The sequence below is a fragment of the Anopheles bellator genome, chromosome 2 (assembly GCF_943735745.2).
Source record: "Anopheles bellator chromosome 2, idAnoBellAS_SP24_06.2, whole genome shotgun sequence".
Taxonomy (NCBI): Eukaryota; Metazoa; Arthropoda; class Insecta; order Diptera; family Culicidae; genus Anopheles; species Anopheles bellator.
In genome coordinates this window covers 27178789-27196763 of record NC_071286.1, presented here as the reverse complement: position 1 = coordinate 27196763, position 17975 = coordinate 27178789, and the positions used below count along the sequence as shown (strand labels likewise).

General features: G+C 50.5%; 1 protein-coding gene across 1 annotated transcript in view; it reads left to right on the top strand.

Annotated features, from left to right (window-relative positions):
- LOC131207283 (hemicentin-1) overlaps nucleotides 1-17975 on the top strand; it is a 104647-nt gene that overhangs the window by 27482 nt on the left and 59190 nt on the right. Inside the window, exon 9 of the mRNA XM_058199895.1 lies at nucleotides 12716-12846. Coding sequence (XP_058055878.1) covers nucleotides 12716-12846 — 131 coding nt within the window. The remainder of the gene's footprint in view (nucleotides 1-12715; nucleotides 12847-17975) is intronic.

Here is a 17975-nt window from a genome sequence, read left to right as displayed (position 1 = left end):
GTCGGCCAAACGAGGCCTTATCTTCTCCATCGGACGCTAAACGGATGCCCATTTATTCTGGACAATTGTCACCTGACAGAGCCGGATCGGCCCTTTTCCCGAGTTCCGGCGGGCCGTCTGTTTTTGCGCTTTTCCTCGCGAAAGTTTGTGCGAATGTTTGAGTCCGAAAGTTTGCTTGAGTTGCCCCCAGAAATGGCCATCGACCGCCCGGCCCGGAGTTTCGAGTGGTTCTTGGGCAAACCGTTGCGTCACGCTGTGTCCACGTTCGCTTATTTACATTGGACACGGCCCAGGATCAAACGGAACCTAGCTTTGGTCAGCTGGTTCCAGTCGCCAGAAACTGTCAACCGGCGCCCGTAGCTTGCTTTCGTTCGTATAAATTAAAAGGGTTTTCCGAATGGGCAAACATTAGAGAACGGCCGAAACAAAAGGGCCACCTTCGCCTTCTCCGAGGCCAGCATTTGGGGGCTGCGTGAGCGCTAGGAGGCCTTAAAAGAGTCAATGCGCTCAAGAAACTGGCTCGCTTGACTTGCTTTTAAGCGGGGCTTGAAACGGCTCGTTTACGGGCGGCCCAGAAACCCTTCTTCAAACCGGACCGGGACCGGGTGGATCGAATTTTTCCGTCCGTGCCAAAACGTGTGTCTCATTTTCCCACCCCACCCCGCGCAAGGACGATGCGGCCGGCGATAAAAGACACCGAAAACCACAAACTTAACCAACCTAAACCGAGCGGCCAAAGGGTCCCGGGCCCGACCGGGTGTGGCAAAGTGTCTCCAGCAAACGCTTGCGGGCCGGCACCCGAAAGAAGGACGAGCAACATTTTGGTTCGCCTTGGTTGAGGCCGTCGAGGTGCCTTTTGGTGTGCCTGCCCCGGAAACTTTTCCAGCCGTACGTGAGAAAGGGAATTTTCCAACACCCCTACGCCCACGAGCCCGTGGTCGAGAAGAAAACGAGAAAAATTGATTAGAGTATCATATCAGGCCATTGAGCCTGCGGCTCGGTAGCCGGATCCAACGGTGCACCTAGCTGATGCCCCACCCGATAACCGTCCCCGCCGCCCAGCTGGGTCGCCGATGATCCCGTAAGTGATTTATATGTGTTCGATGTGTTCGCCTCGGCAGCATCTCATCAGGGCGAAAAGTCACGTGGCCGCCGGAGGAGCGCACACAATCATTCAATCAATCTCGTCATTCTTGGGGCCAAAGTTTTGCACGTTTCACGTATCAGCCCAGCTTCGCGGAAGTCGCCTCCGGGTGAGCGGAGGTGATTATTTGTGCCGATACGATGTGAACGTATCGGTGAATTGAAGCCTTTCCACCGAGAAAGGTTCATTTTCTGATCATCATCTCCAAGGAAGATTATGGTGATTTCTAACTAAACTATCTTCCGCCTTCGATTAAATCACATTTTTAATAGAACGCCCAATCCTTTGTATCTATTAAGTTGTTGAGCTCAGGGCTATTAAGGAGAAGTTAATGATAATTCAATTGGCATTAACATTAAGGTAGCTTCCAAAACGGAACTACACCGCAACACACCTTTGGTGAAACGAATCTTCTCACGGCCATTGCATCTCATCTCATTCTTCACACATTCTGTTCATTCTATCTTCATTCTACACACCTTTGGTGAAACGAATCTTCTCACGGCCATTGCATCTCATCTCATTCTTGGCCGCAATCTGGCCGACAGATTTTCCGATTTCTCAAATGTCAAACAGTTTTAAATTACGTTGTGGAAAACGACAGCCACTATGTCGCGAAACAAATCCCTTTGTAGCGAGTCTGAAAAAGATGGAAGACGCCGTTCTAAACAGCGTGCTATGAGCAGCTTTAAACTGCCCAATTTATTTTAAATATTACTTGCAATATTACTTACAATATTACTTATATCAAATAGCTCCTTCTCTCTTCTCAACTATCACTAGCGGATGTTCGAAACTAACTGAGCTCAACTATTGCAACCGCACTAACTATGACCTTTTCTTCTCCGCGTGGAGAGTTTGCTATTCTCTACACAGCGGTAGTCTCTCTCTTTTCTGCACACACTATTTTTTCATGAAATTCAGAACATTGTTTAAATCTCGCCATGCAGCTACTGGATCAAATATGCACGATTCTGTTGTATAATTTGTTAGCTTTTGCTTCTTATTGACGAAAAACTGTACCAATCGATTTTTGCAATCTTCTCTATATCCCGAATTCTTATATTCTTCTATATTCTTCTTCTTATACTCAGGAACTTTAATTATGCAAGGAAAAGCTGGCAATCGGTTGAACGCAACACATCTTCTGTTGCCCAATTCTGGCCCTTTCTGGTCCAAATGGTGCAGTTGTTGACAGTAGAGAGCTATATTTAGTGTTTCGCCTCAACTCATAATCAGTTATTCCCTGCAAGCCTCACGAAATACCCAGTAGAGCCTTCCTGGCCGTTACTCCTGGTTTGGATCCATCATATTTGTTGGTGTCAATTGTTTTATAATCGATCTTTAGCTCCTGAGTGATGTTACGACTACTAACAAGTGAATCAGATTCGGTTATTCTTTGGTTTTATCCATCTACCTCGATTTACCACCTTGATCTACCAGTCATCCACCCACAAACATATTTTTCTCCAACATAATATAATATACAACATTTACACAATATTTTTGAAATATGTTTAGGGCCAATCAGAGAGCTTGAGTTCACCCAGAGTAGAATAATTACAGCTTTTATGGTTTGTAACGCCCCATTCGCTTGAAAGCCTGTGTTTACGATTCAAATTATATTGTGGGATCCCTTACCTAAGATTAAACAGTTATTTGAGGTAATCCTAATGGCTTCCTGTTTTTTATTATTCTACATCGAACTAATTCATCCTGCCGAATTGTGGTAATGGCTTCGTTCTAATGTCTTCACTGACATTTGCATTAGACGTAAACCTTGCCGAGCCAAAGTTTTCTATCCGTTCCGCCAGCAAACTGCGATTCCCGCAGGACGAACGCGAGCTCCATCGAGGTGCCGTACGTTTAGACGTCCCATTTTGACACAACAAATTCTGGAAGAAGCCAACCTTGTGCTGCCCAGTTTTACATATGCATGATTGGCCCCCAGCAAATGGCCGTTCAAAGTTTCGCGCGGTTGATCAATCGGCTCTTGACGGGCTCGTTCAACCAAGCCCGGTCTCGGGAAGCACACGCTTTTCGCACCTCCCGTGCCGACGGCCATTAAAATTAAATCGGATTTCATTAGATTTATACGGTCCCGGCTCATTATGTTCCGCTGCCCCGCTCGGCGTGTGCTTCGGTCCGAAACCCGTCGGACGGACGGGCGGACACCCTTCTCAGGGCTGGAGTGTCAGAAAGCCTGCCGGCCACGTCCCTGGCGCTCTCACACCCGGTCCCTGGGACGGACGGACACATTATTAGTCCCACCCCAACCATGTGGGAAGTGGGTGAAAAAATGGGAACCCCGTGCCCAACCCTGCCAGTTTCAACGAGTGCCCCTTCCGCCTAATAGCTTCCACCCGGGGCGGGCTGGTGATGAAAAGCTGGAAAAGCTTTCGCCTGTCCATGACACATTCTGGCACCCCACGCCCCCGAAGGACACCCGCCGGCCATCGTCCCAGTTTTCACCCTCGGACACCGAGCCTGATGTTGGGTTTTCCATTCCGCGGGGCACTCGCTCGGCGTTGTTGTGTTTTTCACGGACGAGCGACGCGCCTTTGTTGTTGTTGTTTTTTTCCGGCCCCGTTTCGTCCGTGGGCTTGGCACCGCTTTTTCCCGCCGTTTGTTGTTGTACTTTGCGCCGTGCGCGGTGCGGGTTTTACGGGAAAATCATTTGCATCTGGGGAAATTAAGATAGCGTTACAGCTTCTAAATGGTTTATTTAAAAATGATTTGTACTTCGGGGAGTTCCCGGTATGACCCGGAGTAGGAACGGCGTAGTGGGCCGTTTTTTGTGCACGTCTTTCTGGTTTATTTCTGGTCCCTTGACGATCCGCCGGAACGTCGGGATCGGTCGGCAGTGCTGAGCGCTGAGGCTCGTGAGGCTCGACGGGCGGACTCCAGCCCGTTTTTTCCGGCCTTCTCTTCGCTGCGGCCAAAGGATGCAAACAAATTGTCGCATCGGGGATTTCACGGACAGTAAAAAGTTGTTGTTTGGTGCTCGCTGTTCACCACGAAGCGGCCAAACAAACAAACAAACGGAGCGCACGGGGTGGAAATGCGCTGAAAAGGCAAGGTAGGCAAGGCCAGGTGCCCGGTGTATCTGGCAGCTATCGCCGGGTTACAAGTAGGTGTCGCAGTCTTAGGCCGCCAGGAGCCCTATCTTCATCGCGGTGCGGAATATGCTAATGAGCATTGTCGAGGCGGTCCCCCAGGAACTCGAGGCCATCATCGAGAACCCCGGGTGGGCGGAATCGAGAAGATTGTTTTACAAATCTTATGGTTAAGTAATCGTCTGTACCGCTTGCCGGTTTCGCCGTCGAACGCACTGTCACTCTTTAGAGAGTTCAGTCGACATACAGGACTTTTTAAACATTTTTTCAATTTTCAAAGGACTCGGCCCGGTTTGAAACTTCACACAACCGATCTGCGAGCCGATTCCGAATGCCTCACAGACATCGAGGTCTCCAGTAACTTCTGCTGGCAACCGCTAGTTCCAAGGTCCTTTCATTAGGGAGTCCCAGGGTTCCCTGTTGATGGTGTGACTGTTGCTAATTTACATTAACTCTTAAAAGCGGTTCACTGCCTCCGGTTGGTGAAAGGACCCGGAACCCCCACCCACCGGATGGTGCCCAAAAAAGGGGTCTTTCCCCATCGGACCTCCGCTGTGTCGACCGCTCGCTGGTAATTGGTGGCATAATGGCAGCGAGCAGGGACTCGGTCTCCTGCACGCGGTCGCTTTTCGGCAGCACCGGCAACTCCCTTACATACATTTTACATTAATTTATGCGTCGGAAGTAGTGCTCCGGTTGTCAGTCGGTCATGTGGTGGCGGGTCCCAAACGGGTCCCGTGAGAAGAGCCCCGCTCGAAGAGGGACCTCTCGAGCATATTTCATAATTCCGTCCTGTCGTCGTCGGGTAACGCCGGGGTTCCGCCCCCTTTTTGTGGTCTGTGCGACAAAGTTTCCCGTTTGGACCATTTCATTACGACGACGCCATTTGCAGTGGACTGAAATGGTCTCTGCTTTTTCTTCGGAGTCAGCGAATTCGAACGAATCGTCAAGTTTGTGGCCATTTGGGGGCAAAAAATAAATGACTAAAAGCATTTCACTGACCGTTGACCACGAAGTTTTAGAGTATCAATTTTAATTGGAAATTAAACTTACTGGGCTACGCTTTGCTATGCTCCATTATGTTGCCCACGAGTGAATCGCTGCACCGGCCTGCAGTGCCCACCAGCGTAAGACACCTCATCAGCTCATCGGCTCGCTCGCCAATTGTTTCGCAACCTAATAGTCCGATGTGTCACAGTTGTTTATTCCCGTCCCGTCCCACCACCCGACCCGATCCGGCGTTCCACGGAACGGAACATCCTTTTGCGATGTGGCCGGGCTCCGGTTGCACTGGATGGCGGTGTCCTGAAACGAGAACCATGAACCGCAAACATGAATTTGATTACGGTTTTGTCCCGGTGGCTGATTTTCGTCCCCCCCCCACAAACCACCCGCTATGCGCTCTTCTCGCCAAACCACCGGAATTGTTGGTGCGCGAGTCGCGAATTGCTTCCGAATTGTAGCCACACACGCGTCGAGCACGTCCACCGGATGCCCGGTCCGGAAGCCGGGCACGGGGCGGGCAGCAAGGATACCGGATACAGTTTGTTCAATTAGTGGTAAATGTGTGCCACTACGCCAAGGCCAGGCGCCCGGCGTGGGCGGCCGAGGTTGAGCACTCCGAACGGGTCAGTTAATTGATTTTGTCAGGGCCTCACGGACCGGTGTGTCATCTGATCGTTCAATCGAAGCCCACCGCAGCGAACCGGAAGACACCGCACACTCGGTGGCAGTCGGCTGAAGTGGCGTGTGCGCTCAATTCCGGTTCAAAGCCCAGCCCGAACCGGAGGGTCCGGTTCGGCTCACGCAAGACGGACACGATTGATTCCTGGGCTGAAGGGTCGACCCGAGAAGAATTCCCACTCGCACAGTGTTTGCACAGTGTTCTGGGTGGCTGCTCTGCGTTGACCGGTCCGAACCGGCCAAAAAGGAGGTGCTCCGAATCAGGAGTGCCCCATCTGCTCATATTTCGCAGCTGATCCATCAACTCCCACCGAGCCGGCCGGCGTCGAATTCAATCTCATTTTTCGATGGAGTTCCGGTCCGGTTTGCTTCGTCCCATTCGGCTGTCACCTTCGACCGGGATGTGACGTTTGTGTAGTTTTGGGTGGTCAACCCAATCGACAAGCCTCGTTTTGTGGTTTTGGTTTCAGTTGAAATTGGAAACAGACAGTCGGAGGAGTCCGTTCTGGAAGCTCAGCACGATGTAATCATGAAGTCTCTGACCAACTGTGTCACGGTCGCCAGTGTTGAGTCTCTGATGAGGCGATTAGGATGATTTTCATATCCTGTAGCTTCTTACAGAGGGATTCAGCGGTTCCACGAGTTACAGATCAAAACTCGCCCGGCCCGAGCTCCGAACACGATGCATCTAAGGATAATCGAAAAGGTCTAACGAATCTAAACTTAAATTAATGGATAATGGTTCGCCCAACGCTAACCAGCCAGCGCTGGGTGCCAAGCTACGGCCGCGATTCTTCGAGTCCGATCCCATTTTCTTTGCCTCGAAACTTTCTCCTTCGTGACTTCCGTTCGCAAGCCACTGCACCTTCGGTGTTCGGGTGGTGAGAACTAAACTTTTGCTTCCCCATCGGGACATATATGTTCGTCGGTGCAGCTCGCAGTCCAATCTAATTTCGGTCGACACCAAAATTTTCCAACTATCATGCGCACAGTGTGGCATTTCGGTGCCCTTGTCTCCGCCGCCGCCTAGCGAGACTTTCCCATCGTCCCGTGACCGGAAATGGGGTTTTTGGTCCACCCGTTTTGTTCACCCGTTCGCCCCGGGGTAATGCGATGCGGAAATCGGATCGCGGAACAGGCAGGCCGTGTGCTTAGTGCTGTCTGTTCGGCGCTCGCATTGTTTCGTTTCTATTATGTTTGTTTGCTTCTTATCTGCTTTTCGCAAACTTTTCTATCTATTTTGCGCCTCGATTTTTCCCGTTTCGCTTTCGAAGGCACTCAAACTCGGCACGGCCAAGCCAAGAAGCTCAGCGAAGGAGCTGCTTTTTGATGTGATTTTTTAAGACCTACGAAAATCAACGTGAGCGCCACTCGCTGACAGGGCTTCGCCCTCCTGACAAGCTGCGGGTTGTGTGCCGAACCGGGCCACGGCGGAATGCCGAAACGCAAGTCAACCGTACTATTAGAAATCACAGCCGCGTGAACATCTGCGCCGGAGCAAGTTTTCTCGAGCATGGCGAGGTGGAAAAGTTTTCCTATTTTCACAGGTACCCTGCTGCTGCTGCTGCCAGCCGAAATGGTGGCGTGGAATGTGTTCATGGCACGGTCCAAAGGATGCGGAAGAATATACGAGTTGACAGAGTTCCGCACAAACCGCAACATAAGCCCGGCCACGCGTCCCGACTGCGCTACTACGTCGGCTCGTCGGCTCACGCCCGAAACCGGAACGAGAGGGTTTCATCTTTAAAAATACTCCGAAATGATTATTGACGTGTGTAGCCGTCCGTACGGTGACGCCATGGGGTGTTGATGTTCGAACGCCAATCTCGCGTGTCAGGATGCGTGGAAATTCATGGGGCAACTTTTCGGATGGAATGGCATCAAATAATTCATTAACACTCAATTCGTTGGCACGTGCAGTGAAGGCAAGCTCATTGGATTTGTGGCTACAATTTTTCGACTTAATTAGCTACCTGTTGGCACACGATGGTTAAAAAATTGCCAAGTTGCCATCACAAAAAGGCAAAATATAATATGCTTCGGATGGTGCCAATACAAGGCCTAAACTAATCCTAATAAATCGTTCCGCACGCAACTCGTTTCAACCGGTGCATTCCGAAAGTCCCCAAGGAATCCGACGATAATCCGCTACACAAATACCGACCTTTTCCGTTGCCGTTTACTTAAGTCAACATCAGCGCGTTCCTTCAGGGCGCAAAATATGCCTTGCGACTGCGCCTGCATTGAGATGCGGGAAAAGTTTTCCACGACCTTGAAAAGGGGAATTTCAATGCCCGATCCCGGAGGAACGAAAGAGGATAAACTTTCTGCCCACAGACCGGCTCGTTCTCGTGCTCTACGCTTCCGAGCTGACCACTCCTGGCACAGATGGTATTCCGAGCCGGAAGGTTCAACTTTGTCGACGGACAATGCCTACAATCTGCCTATTTGAGGAACGCCCAATTACCCCGTTCGGGGTCTTTCGGCAAAAGTGGGACGAAAAGTGTCACCTTTTCAGTGTCGATCAATTCGCTTGTATCAATACTTAAGTTAGGGATTTGAAGAATTTTGCTTTAAAATTGTTAAAATTGTTGACTTTATTTTCAACGCCTGACACACTGATTGTAATTAGAAATGAAATGTTCAGTACGTGCCGAACACCTGGTGAACGATTTGTTGGAGAAAACCCATCAAACCCTCAAACGGAGGCAGGGCCCAACAGCGAACACGATCATAAACCATTCAAGGGCTATTAAGCAAATGGAAAAGGGTTTCGTATCGGGCGATCGACGAGACCTCCTCGTCTCGGTGCAATCCCGATGCACTGCAGGGGCCTCGATGCCGATGAGGCCTCGAAGAAAAATATCGCCCCACAGTGCTGAAGGACCGCCCGTAGGACACGAGCAAAGATAATGATGATGATGATGATGATGGTGATGCTGACGATGGTGCCCCCGCAGTGATGTCACGAATCGTTAGGAATCGTGTTGTGGAAAATTGAAATTAATCTTGCCACTCCCGGTCGCTCGCTCCCACTCTCTGTCCCTATCACGTGATCACGGCGGGGCTGAAAGTACCTCCCGATAAGCAGAGCTAACGCATCCAGGCACAGAAAAACGCAGGTCCCGTTATTGGCCCCATAACTCTTTCTCGTCCTCCCGGAAAAGGACGCCCGGGTGCCGAGGCAAGACACAATTTTCCACCCACTTTACAGCGAGGACGTGGTGGCCAACCTTTCCGACTCGGTGACAGGGACCAGGGATCAGGCTCTCGTGGCGCTTGTACGTCATTAGAAAAATTACTCCACCGTGCAGTGAGGCGAAAAGGTAAATCGTCAAGTAAGCCGCCCGGTCGGGAACACAACAGATGCTTAGCCGAGCCGAGGCTCCTCTATCTCGCAGTCGAGTCGTAGTGCTGGGCTGGCAGCAAAAAGAAGCGCAAAGCAGAAGGACAGCAACCGACGGGCAGATACCTAATCGACACGTACTCAGACCCACTTCCGGCGTGAGGCTTCGCTTTGCCCGCGTTGCGCTATTGCGGAAGCCATTTCACGACGACGACGACGACGACGACGACGACGCATGTCAAGAGGATTTTCCAAACGGTTGCCAATAGTCAATTGTGGTTTTTGCGGGCAGCAGATGCTCGGTTCGCTGCCACTTCGCATGTCGAATTGCGGCCCCCGCATTAGCCGCGGCTTCTGTAATGGTGTTCACCGAACACGCAAACCCCAAAGGACCGCACCAGGCCGTCGGGTCCTTCCGCCCGGGCCCCACGGTGAAGGTACGCACCGACAACGGTGACAAATCCCGACGACAAATGGCAACCCGTCATCCGCAGCGTCCGAGGCAGTTGGCAAAAGTTGCTAATGATAAAGTTGCCTGTGTATGTCTGTGCGTCGGGAAGTTGTTGTAGTTGTTTGAGCACGGCACCTTTCGTCAACAATCGGCCACCAACAACTCAGTCCACGCTATCGGTACTGTCCCGGGCCCTGAAGAGAGCTGACTTTTTACCAACGAAACGCCGGAACTCGGAACAAACCGACTTGTTCTGTCTTCCCGTTCACACTCCTCTTGCTTGTTTTGTCGCAGCATAGTGGCGAAGTGGCGTTCGAGGCGAGAAGCCATCGGCTTGCATCGGCACAAACATACGGCAGAAAATGGTAGAAAAGAGGAACCACACGCAACACACGGTCGGCGGGCCTCTTTCGCCTCTGGATTGTGTGGATTATGTGGAGAAATCTTTCTCAGAAACAACTCTCGTGCCACTAGAACGCCAGAGGCCCGGACTTGTTGTTGGTGGTCTCCGTATCGTCACCGAGACAGGGTGACGATTAACGATGGAAGAGAAACGAATGCGCAAGGAAGGAAGCGCCTCGAAACTTATTGAACCGATGGCGTTCCGGCGTCCGGCGAAGAGTGGTTGTCTAGTGCCTGAGGGGCGCAATCGGAACCACACGCCGCCGACGACGATCGTTAACTTGGGCCGTGAGTGGAATGCAGATTGACGGCTTGTCAGCGGCAGTTAGTTTGGCGTTCGGGGCACACCGAGGGCTGCAAAAGGCATGGCGACGTTTATGCGGTTTGCATGTGACGTCGATTTTTTCCTCCTTTTTCTGTTTTCGCTACGGGAACCGGAAAGGACGTCAGTGTTGTTTCGTGGCGTCCGCATGTTTTTTCAATCGCAGAGCTTTCGAACACCACCCACGGTGGCGACGACTAGGACGAGGACGAACATTAGCAACAGCTTTGCCTGAGCCTGAGACTCTATCCGCCGATGCAATAATATACCGTGGCACTTCCTTAGCATATTTTACCTTCTTCGCCAGAGGAAGCACTCAGCAAAGTGAGTGCTTAGTGCAATGTAAACTTCTTTCTATCAAATAAAATTGTTGATACATCGTTGCGGGGTTGGTTTTGGGATTATCTGAAACATGCAACGATAAGGTTCTAAAGGGCATTGTCTCTAGTTTATCGAATCTAGTTTAATTTATAGTTAAGTTTATAGATTTTTGGATTGGGCTAAATTCATTGTAGAAATCAGACGTAATATGTTTAATAATCTAATATAATAAACTATAGTAAATGACACAATCAAAAATTAAATTTTAACTAAATTAGAGTGGAGGTTCCCAAAATTCGGGAGTGTTTATCTAGATCGTTAAATCTCTTTGGGAATACGAAGATTAGTCAAAAAACAGTTTCCAAAGATTACTTGGTAAAATAAGGTTTCTACCGAAAACCTAAAGAAGTTTTCAATCCGCTTGATCCGATCCGATACCCATAAGACAACGAACGTTTATGGCGAGTGATGTTGGATACAAACTTAATTCAAATTCGTTTTTCAATAATGAAAAACATGTCAATTAACGAGTGACAGTCAAAACGCTCTAAGACTAGTTTTAGACGATCCACTGTAAACGATTGAATCACGGCTATGAACCGCATGAACCAATTATTTACAGGTACGTGACCTTCGAGAAGGCAGAACGCCCATCCAAACATTGCTTAATGCTCGGAGAAAGATTTACGTAAACATTATGGAAATATAATAGCTCTGCGCATGGAATGGGTTATCGAAAAACATTCCCAAAACCATTGGCATCGTATATTGTCACATTTCACCTTCCAGGATCGACACATGAAAAGCCCCACCCAGCAGCAGCAGCCGGCGTGACGCGTAATCAAATTCTAACTCGTCCCTATTGGCGCAATTGCATAAGGCGGCGCTGTGGACATCTTTCAACAAATATCAACAGCGTGCTCCATGCGAGGCTTCCTTCCCAGAAATCCAGAGGCCCCACAAAGGACAGTTTGGAATGTTTAACCCTCCACGGTCTCTACGGAGTCCGTCCCGTTGTGGTTGTGGAGACCGGAACCGACCGGAAAACCGAGGCCGGGGATGAGAAAGAGGACAGAAATCAGAGACCGAAAAATTTGTTCTTCCGAAATTCCAAAATTATCTTTTTGCGACCGCCTGGCCCGGTTCCGCGAACTGGGGTGGAAATTTGGTTCGGCTTCCGTCGGCGGCAGGTTTTTCTCTCCACGGCCCAAGTTACGGCACGTGGTCAGTGCTGCCGTTCGGGTTCGTGACGAAGAAGAAAAACTCTCCGACACACACAGTAGAAGACCGAGTCGACGAGCCGAGGGGAAGCGAAATATTTTATCATATTTATGACCACAATAAAAGCGACAGATATCATGCAAAACATCCATAAATAACTGGTGGGGCGCGAACAGCATATGTGACGCGACCGGTTTTTATGATTGCTTCACGCCACGGCCACGTGGCTCCGTTGACTGCGACTTTCGGTTCGCGCTCGTTTGAGTCCTGCAGTGAGCGATAGCATAAAATCTGTCCTTGTTCCATGCGGTTTACGGCACGGACAAGACAGGCGTCCTGCCTGGTAGGACGCTCTAAAGGGTGGGGCTGGTAGCTTGTTTGGATAAAGGATTTTCGAGAATCAATTCGAGACTTTTATTCCGAACAACGAAACCCACTTTCGCGCGGCTCTCAGGCGATCGTGGCCTTTTACATTTTTCGCTCTGGTCCCCGACGAGACTTTAAATTGACCAACGAATTGATCCTATCACATCCCATCGCGACCTAACCTGCCAACCGAAACTAAAATCGACGCAAACTGATTTAACTATACTCGATGTGCGCACCTCATGTAAAACTTATCACCGGATCTTCGCACGCCTTAAAGTGCATGAATTGAGACAAAATTTTTGAATCTCCTCCCTCTTTCTCCCTTTATCTCACCACGCAGATCTGCCCACGCTGAAGCTGGAGCTCGGCACCAACATGAACCCGGAAGACATCGAGGAGGGAGACGACGTATACTTTGAATGTAAAGTAAATGCAAATCCGTCGGCATACAAAGTGGTCTGGAAGCATAATGTGAGTATTTTTGACTTCATTCTTTCGTTCATATCCTTCCGGTCTGGCCCGGAGATGCAACGCATGGGATGCGCAGGACTCGCACTTTATTCAAGAATGAATTCCCTTCACACATTGGACACAGCCCAAAGGATATTCCCTCGAGTCTACGCATTCCCTTACACAATGCGTAGCTGTTCGCTGGACGACCGACGTGGAAAAGAGTTGGAAAAACCGTGGAAAGTTTTTCCACTGACCACCCGGTGGGAAAGCAACCGAATCCACTCCGTCATCATGCATATGCATTAAAGAGCTCGGGACGTCTCGGGAGACTGGGACGCGTCCGCAGCCTGATCAAAGCGTCCGCCGTGGGCTCCCGGAACGTTTTGCTGGGTTGTGCAAGCGAAATGCGCATAAGAAATAATCCCGAGTTCAAGTGAACGGCTCGCGCTCAACGGCTTCAACGGGATCGAATGGACAGGAAAAACCTATCATTCTGCTAATGCGAAACGCAAGCCGCAGTGCCTGCCGATATGCTCGTCGCACTGTCTGCGCTATCACACAAAAGAAGGAACGGGAAAGTCCGGGCTGTGGCAAATGTTTCCTGCCCGCCGGAAACCGGTTGAATCGGATCGGATACCGCAGACGGATATATGGAGCGGTTCCTTTTTTTTGTGCTACCAATTCGGCCGTGTCTCTGCTTAGAATGCGCGACTTCAGTTCAATCCACTGAAAGATCTTGAGAAAGGGATGCCCGATTTATTCGGCCAAGGAAGTGCATCTGCCTCGTCGTCGTCGTCGTCGTCGTCGTCGCGGTGGTTGCGATATGCAATGCGGTTTCCATTTCGGTGATATCTTATTTACATATGTCTCCTTAGCTTCTTTCTTAAGCCTCAACGTTCGTTCGTGCCGGCCAAAGCTGGTCTCCACAGGTCCTCGAAAATGTACGAAAAACCGCCCGACTTTGAAGCCGGCTGCCTTATCTGCTGCTTTGCATTTCGCTTTTCGACTGCGCTGGCGATGCGGGTTCTTCACGTTCTCCGGTCGTGACTCAATTTGGTCGCCTTCTTTGTCAACGGTTTTGCGCGGCCGGGGCGAATCGATGCACGTTCCGTGAGAGCGGAAAATGCAACGCTCGCCGTGGTGCATTATGTTTCGATGACATTATGCTCACCGAAACGGACAGATGACAACTCGGAGCTATATCTAAAAATACGTGAATCGTGAAGTGACGCATGAAATGGAAAACGCACAGCAGGATGCACTTGCGTCGCATCGCGCATCGGTGCATCGGTTGCAAAACGTGTTTTACAAATCAAATTATGGCATGTTTAAAGCGAACCTTCTCTCGAGAGCCGCGTCACCCGCACACACAGATACACGTAATTCTGAGTGATTTGTCCATTATTCGAAAGCGCTCGCCGGGAAAGGAATTTCAAAATTGCAGCCCGAGCGTCCGTGAATAGGACGTGGAGGGTCTTCCTTCGCGCATTGTAACGCGCATTCTTCGCGCGACTACAATGTGACGCAAATTTTATTTAATAGTTTGTTGAGCCATCCGTCCGTCCGGCACTGATCGATGGGCTGCGGAAGGACTCCGATGGAATTGAATTCGACGGTTGCACTTCCGGTGCAGTCGCAGCTAGGGCCACCGGGTACAATCGGCTGCCGAAAGCGCCGGGCACGTGTCTAGCGGCCTCGGCTACCATGTAATTTCCGCTTGGCCACCGGGTTCGGCGGCACCACTATTTGCCGTGTCAATCACATTGATCCAATTTTCATGCTCCTTGCGCCGGGCGGTCGACACAAACCCTTTGATTGGCATGTCAGGAATGGAAAATATTGTTAGCGGTGTCCATCAGCGGCCGGATCGTAATGATACGGGCCGTTCCTTCGGAGCGTGCAGCATGTTCCATAGCACTTCCGGTGGTTCCTCAACATGGCAGCATAAAGGAGTATTTCACTACGATTTGGGAATTTATTACATTTCCAGTACCGTTCGATTTGACACTTACATCGTAATGGAGTCAATATTATTTAAAGCAATCTTTGTCTCTAAGTCCATCGTCTAGTCAGTTACAGCACTCGGCTACTCTCAAATGATTCGCTCCGGGTGACAACTTGAAGCCTTTCCAGGCGCCGGCCAATGATGTGACAGCGACATGAATTATAAAACCTTCGATAGACTTCCATAACTCATGTGAGTCCGCAAACAAGACAATCATCTTGTTTTCGATATGTTTCAACCGTTTCGCTGGCTCGGGCCCGGTAGCTCGGTCCGCTCCCGATCGAAACGACCCGGCCACGTGGTGCTGCTGGTGGTTCATAAACGACCCAAGGACCCCGACCGCCGATTTTCGGCTTTATTTCTCTTTTTGCTGCCGCCACACGGGCCGAGCCAGCACACTGCCAAGCCAGTGCCCAGCTCAGACATTTCGGTCACGTCCGACAGCGTGCCGGTGCCGGGAGTCGTCCGGTCAGTCGTCCGGTAGTCGCCCGGTAGTCGCCCAGCGAACCGGGACCATGTAAGGGATCAAGTCCCTCCCATGCGATATGCATATTGAAGACGTTAAAATAATAAATTCCCTCGATGCCCAACGCCCTCGGTGTGGGGCGGCATTCCTGCACATCCGCATTTCTCACACCGGAGCAACTCCCGACTGAAGCCCGATTCCCGGGAACTGGCCGGGATCCGAACCCTTCGCCACGTGTCCGTCTCTGTGTCTGTGTGTTTGTGTGATTTTTATTGCATGTTGCCACTCTTCATAACTCCCGGAAGCCGGGGCCTGACCGGGGAAGAATTTATGGAGACCCAGGCCATGGGCTTGGAACACTCGCAGGAGCTCGGACAAAAATTCCATCCCAGAAAATATGTGGCCATGTGAATCGACCAGAAAATATCCAATATTCGATAACGCCACTGCCGCACTGCGTCAACAGCCCCACCTCCCTCCCTCCTCCCACCCTGCCGATCCTCAGTGACAAAACCTTCGGTGATGGGGCAGGAGGTCATAAAGTAATACCCGAGGCTTCGAGGGCCGATTTCGTTCTGCTCGACCGTGACCGGCCTGCTTTAAACTTTCCAATCTCCGATCGCCCGGTGGCGAAATAGTTTTCCAGCGTCCCCCCGATCTTCACGCCCGGCCCGGGTTCCGGTCGCTGCGATCTGATTGGGGAGCAGGTCAATGGACAGCGAACTGGTCGAACGGGATGTTGCGAAAAAGAAAATAGAAGCAAACAAAAAATGGGCAGCGATATCCTTTTCACTTTCATTCCATCGGTCCGCCGCAGCCACCGCGGTTATATCTGTTATCTGAGTGTGGGACCCATCTTCCAACCCATTTTCCACCGGCCACCGGGTATTTGTGGGGGCCCCGTGATGAGCCTCACCATGATCTTATCTAAATGTGGTATCGGAATGCTCCGAACGATAGTGTCCGGCCGGGCGCACTACACGTGTAAATGGGGTGTCCAGATTTTCATAGCTTTTTTTCTCTCTCGCACACACACTAGTTTCACTCGTACTAATGGGTCCCTAATGGGAAAGTATCACCCGGAGGTTAGCAGCAAACGGTGTTAAGGTTTTATCTCACATTTCCTCAATTTTTCTGCTGCTAAAGTGAGGCTGGGTGGAATTTTTTTAAAGATTTCAACTGAGTTTCGCAAGATGTAGCTTTAATGTGGCAAACATTTTGATAACCGAGTGATAAAACGACGATAAAATCGGACAAGATAAATCAGAGCAGATGGTCCGCCCAGTAACGGTGCACCGCGAGCCTCCACGGCCACGACCAGCGTTCGGAGGACCCATAAAACATCGATAATGATAAAAAATTAAAACAAATTCGATAATAATAGTAACGAGCGTGTCGGTTGGCAGGTTACCAGCGCTGGGCCCTGTTGCTCGGGGCCCGGGAACTCATTCGTTGTTTTTTCGTTTCCAGAGCAAAGGGAATAAAACACTGCTAGGCCTCGGCTTCCTGACGCCAACATCTTCGAGGCAGTGCCGTCTAACACGAACGCGACCGGCCCGACGGACCATACTCTTCTCACGAGGCCCTCCGCCAGTCGGGGCCACGGTGCCACGGTTGATGCCATTAACCGCAGGCCCATCGTGTGGCACACATCTCGTGCACGTGCCGCTGGCCGGCGAGCGGCATAAAATCCGGCGGAAGCGAAGAAGAAAATTTGGCACAGATTTTGCTCCTTTTTTGTGCTGGAAACTGGCCATCGCCAAAAAAAAGGCAAAAACAAGACAAAAACATGGTGACCATGTTTGACTTGATTGCGGTTGCCGGCCTCTGACGTCGTCGAGGCCTCCCTCTGTAATGGCGCGGCCGGTGCCGGGCCGGACCGCTACCGGTGGCAACAGCTGTCCTTCTGTCTCCTTGATTAAGGTTGGCATTTTTCCCATTTTCCACAATTTGATATCTCCTCATTTTTTTCTTCTCCTTTTTTTCGGCCGGAGTCCTTCTTTGTCAACGTCGGTGAGGTTCGTGGTTTCCTCGCTCGATCTCGGCCCACGAATCGAACGCTGCCCATTGTGTTTTTGGAGGTCCTTTTTCATTTTTTACGCCCTCCCGCTCTCGCTTTCGGTCCAGTGGCCCAGCTTTTGCCTTATCGTGTTTTCACTTTATTAACCTTTGTTGCCCGGGCCACCGCGTGCCCTCATTTTCCACCCACAGCCAGCCAGCCAGCCACGACGCGTTCTGCGTTTTCTTTTTCCACTGTCTCATTAGTTCTGTTGCGTGCATTCTTATGTTACGGAGTGCGCAACGGAAAAAAGCGAAACGAAAATTCGCGCATGAGTGAGCATAAGTAGCGAACAAAAGGAACGCCAATTTTAAAACGATCAACGATTCTGGCCCACCAAACCGTGCACAATGGGAAGGAAAACCGCAAGGAATTTCCGCGTTTGCGTGCCTCTCCGTGGGGCGTTTCACAGACGGGTCTCGTCTCGCAGCGCAATTAACTTGATGATTAAAGAGCCATAGCGTTGAGTAGACCGTTCCATGCGGGGTGTCGGTTAATAGAATCATTTAATGAATGTCCAAAATCAATACTATTGCTTATTTCATACCAGACACGCTGGCCAGCAGCGCCAGCAGCCCTTTTACCACGAACCTGATGCAAATTTCTGACCAACTAGC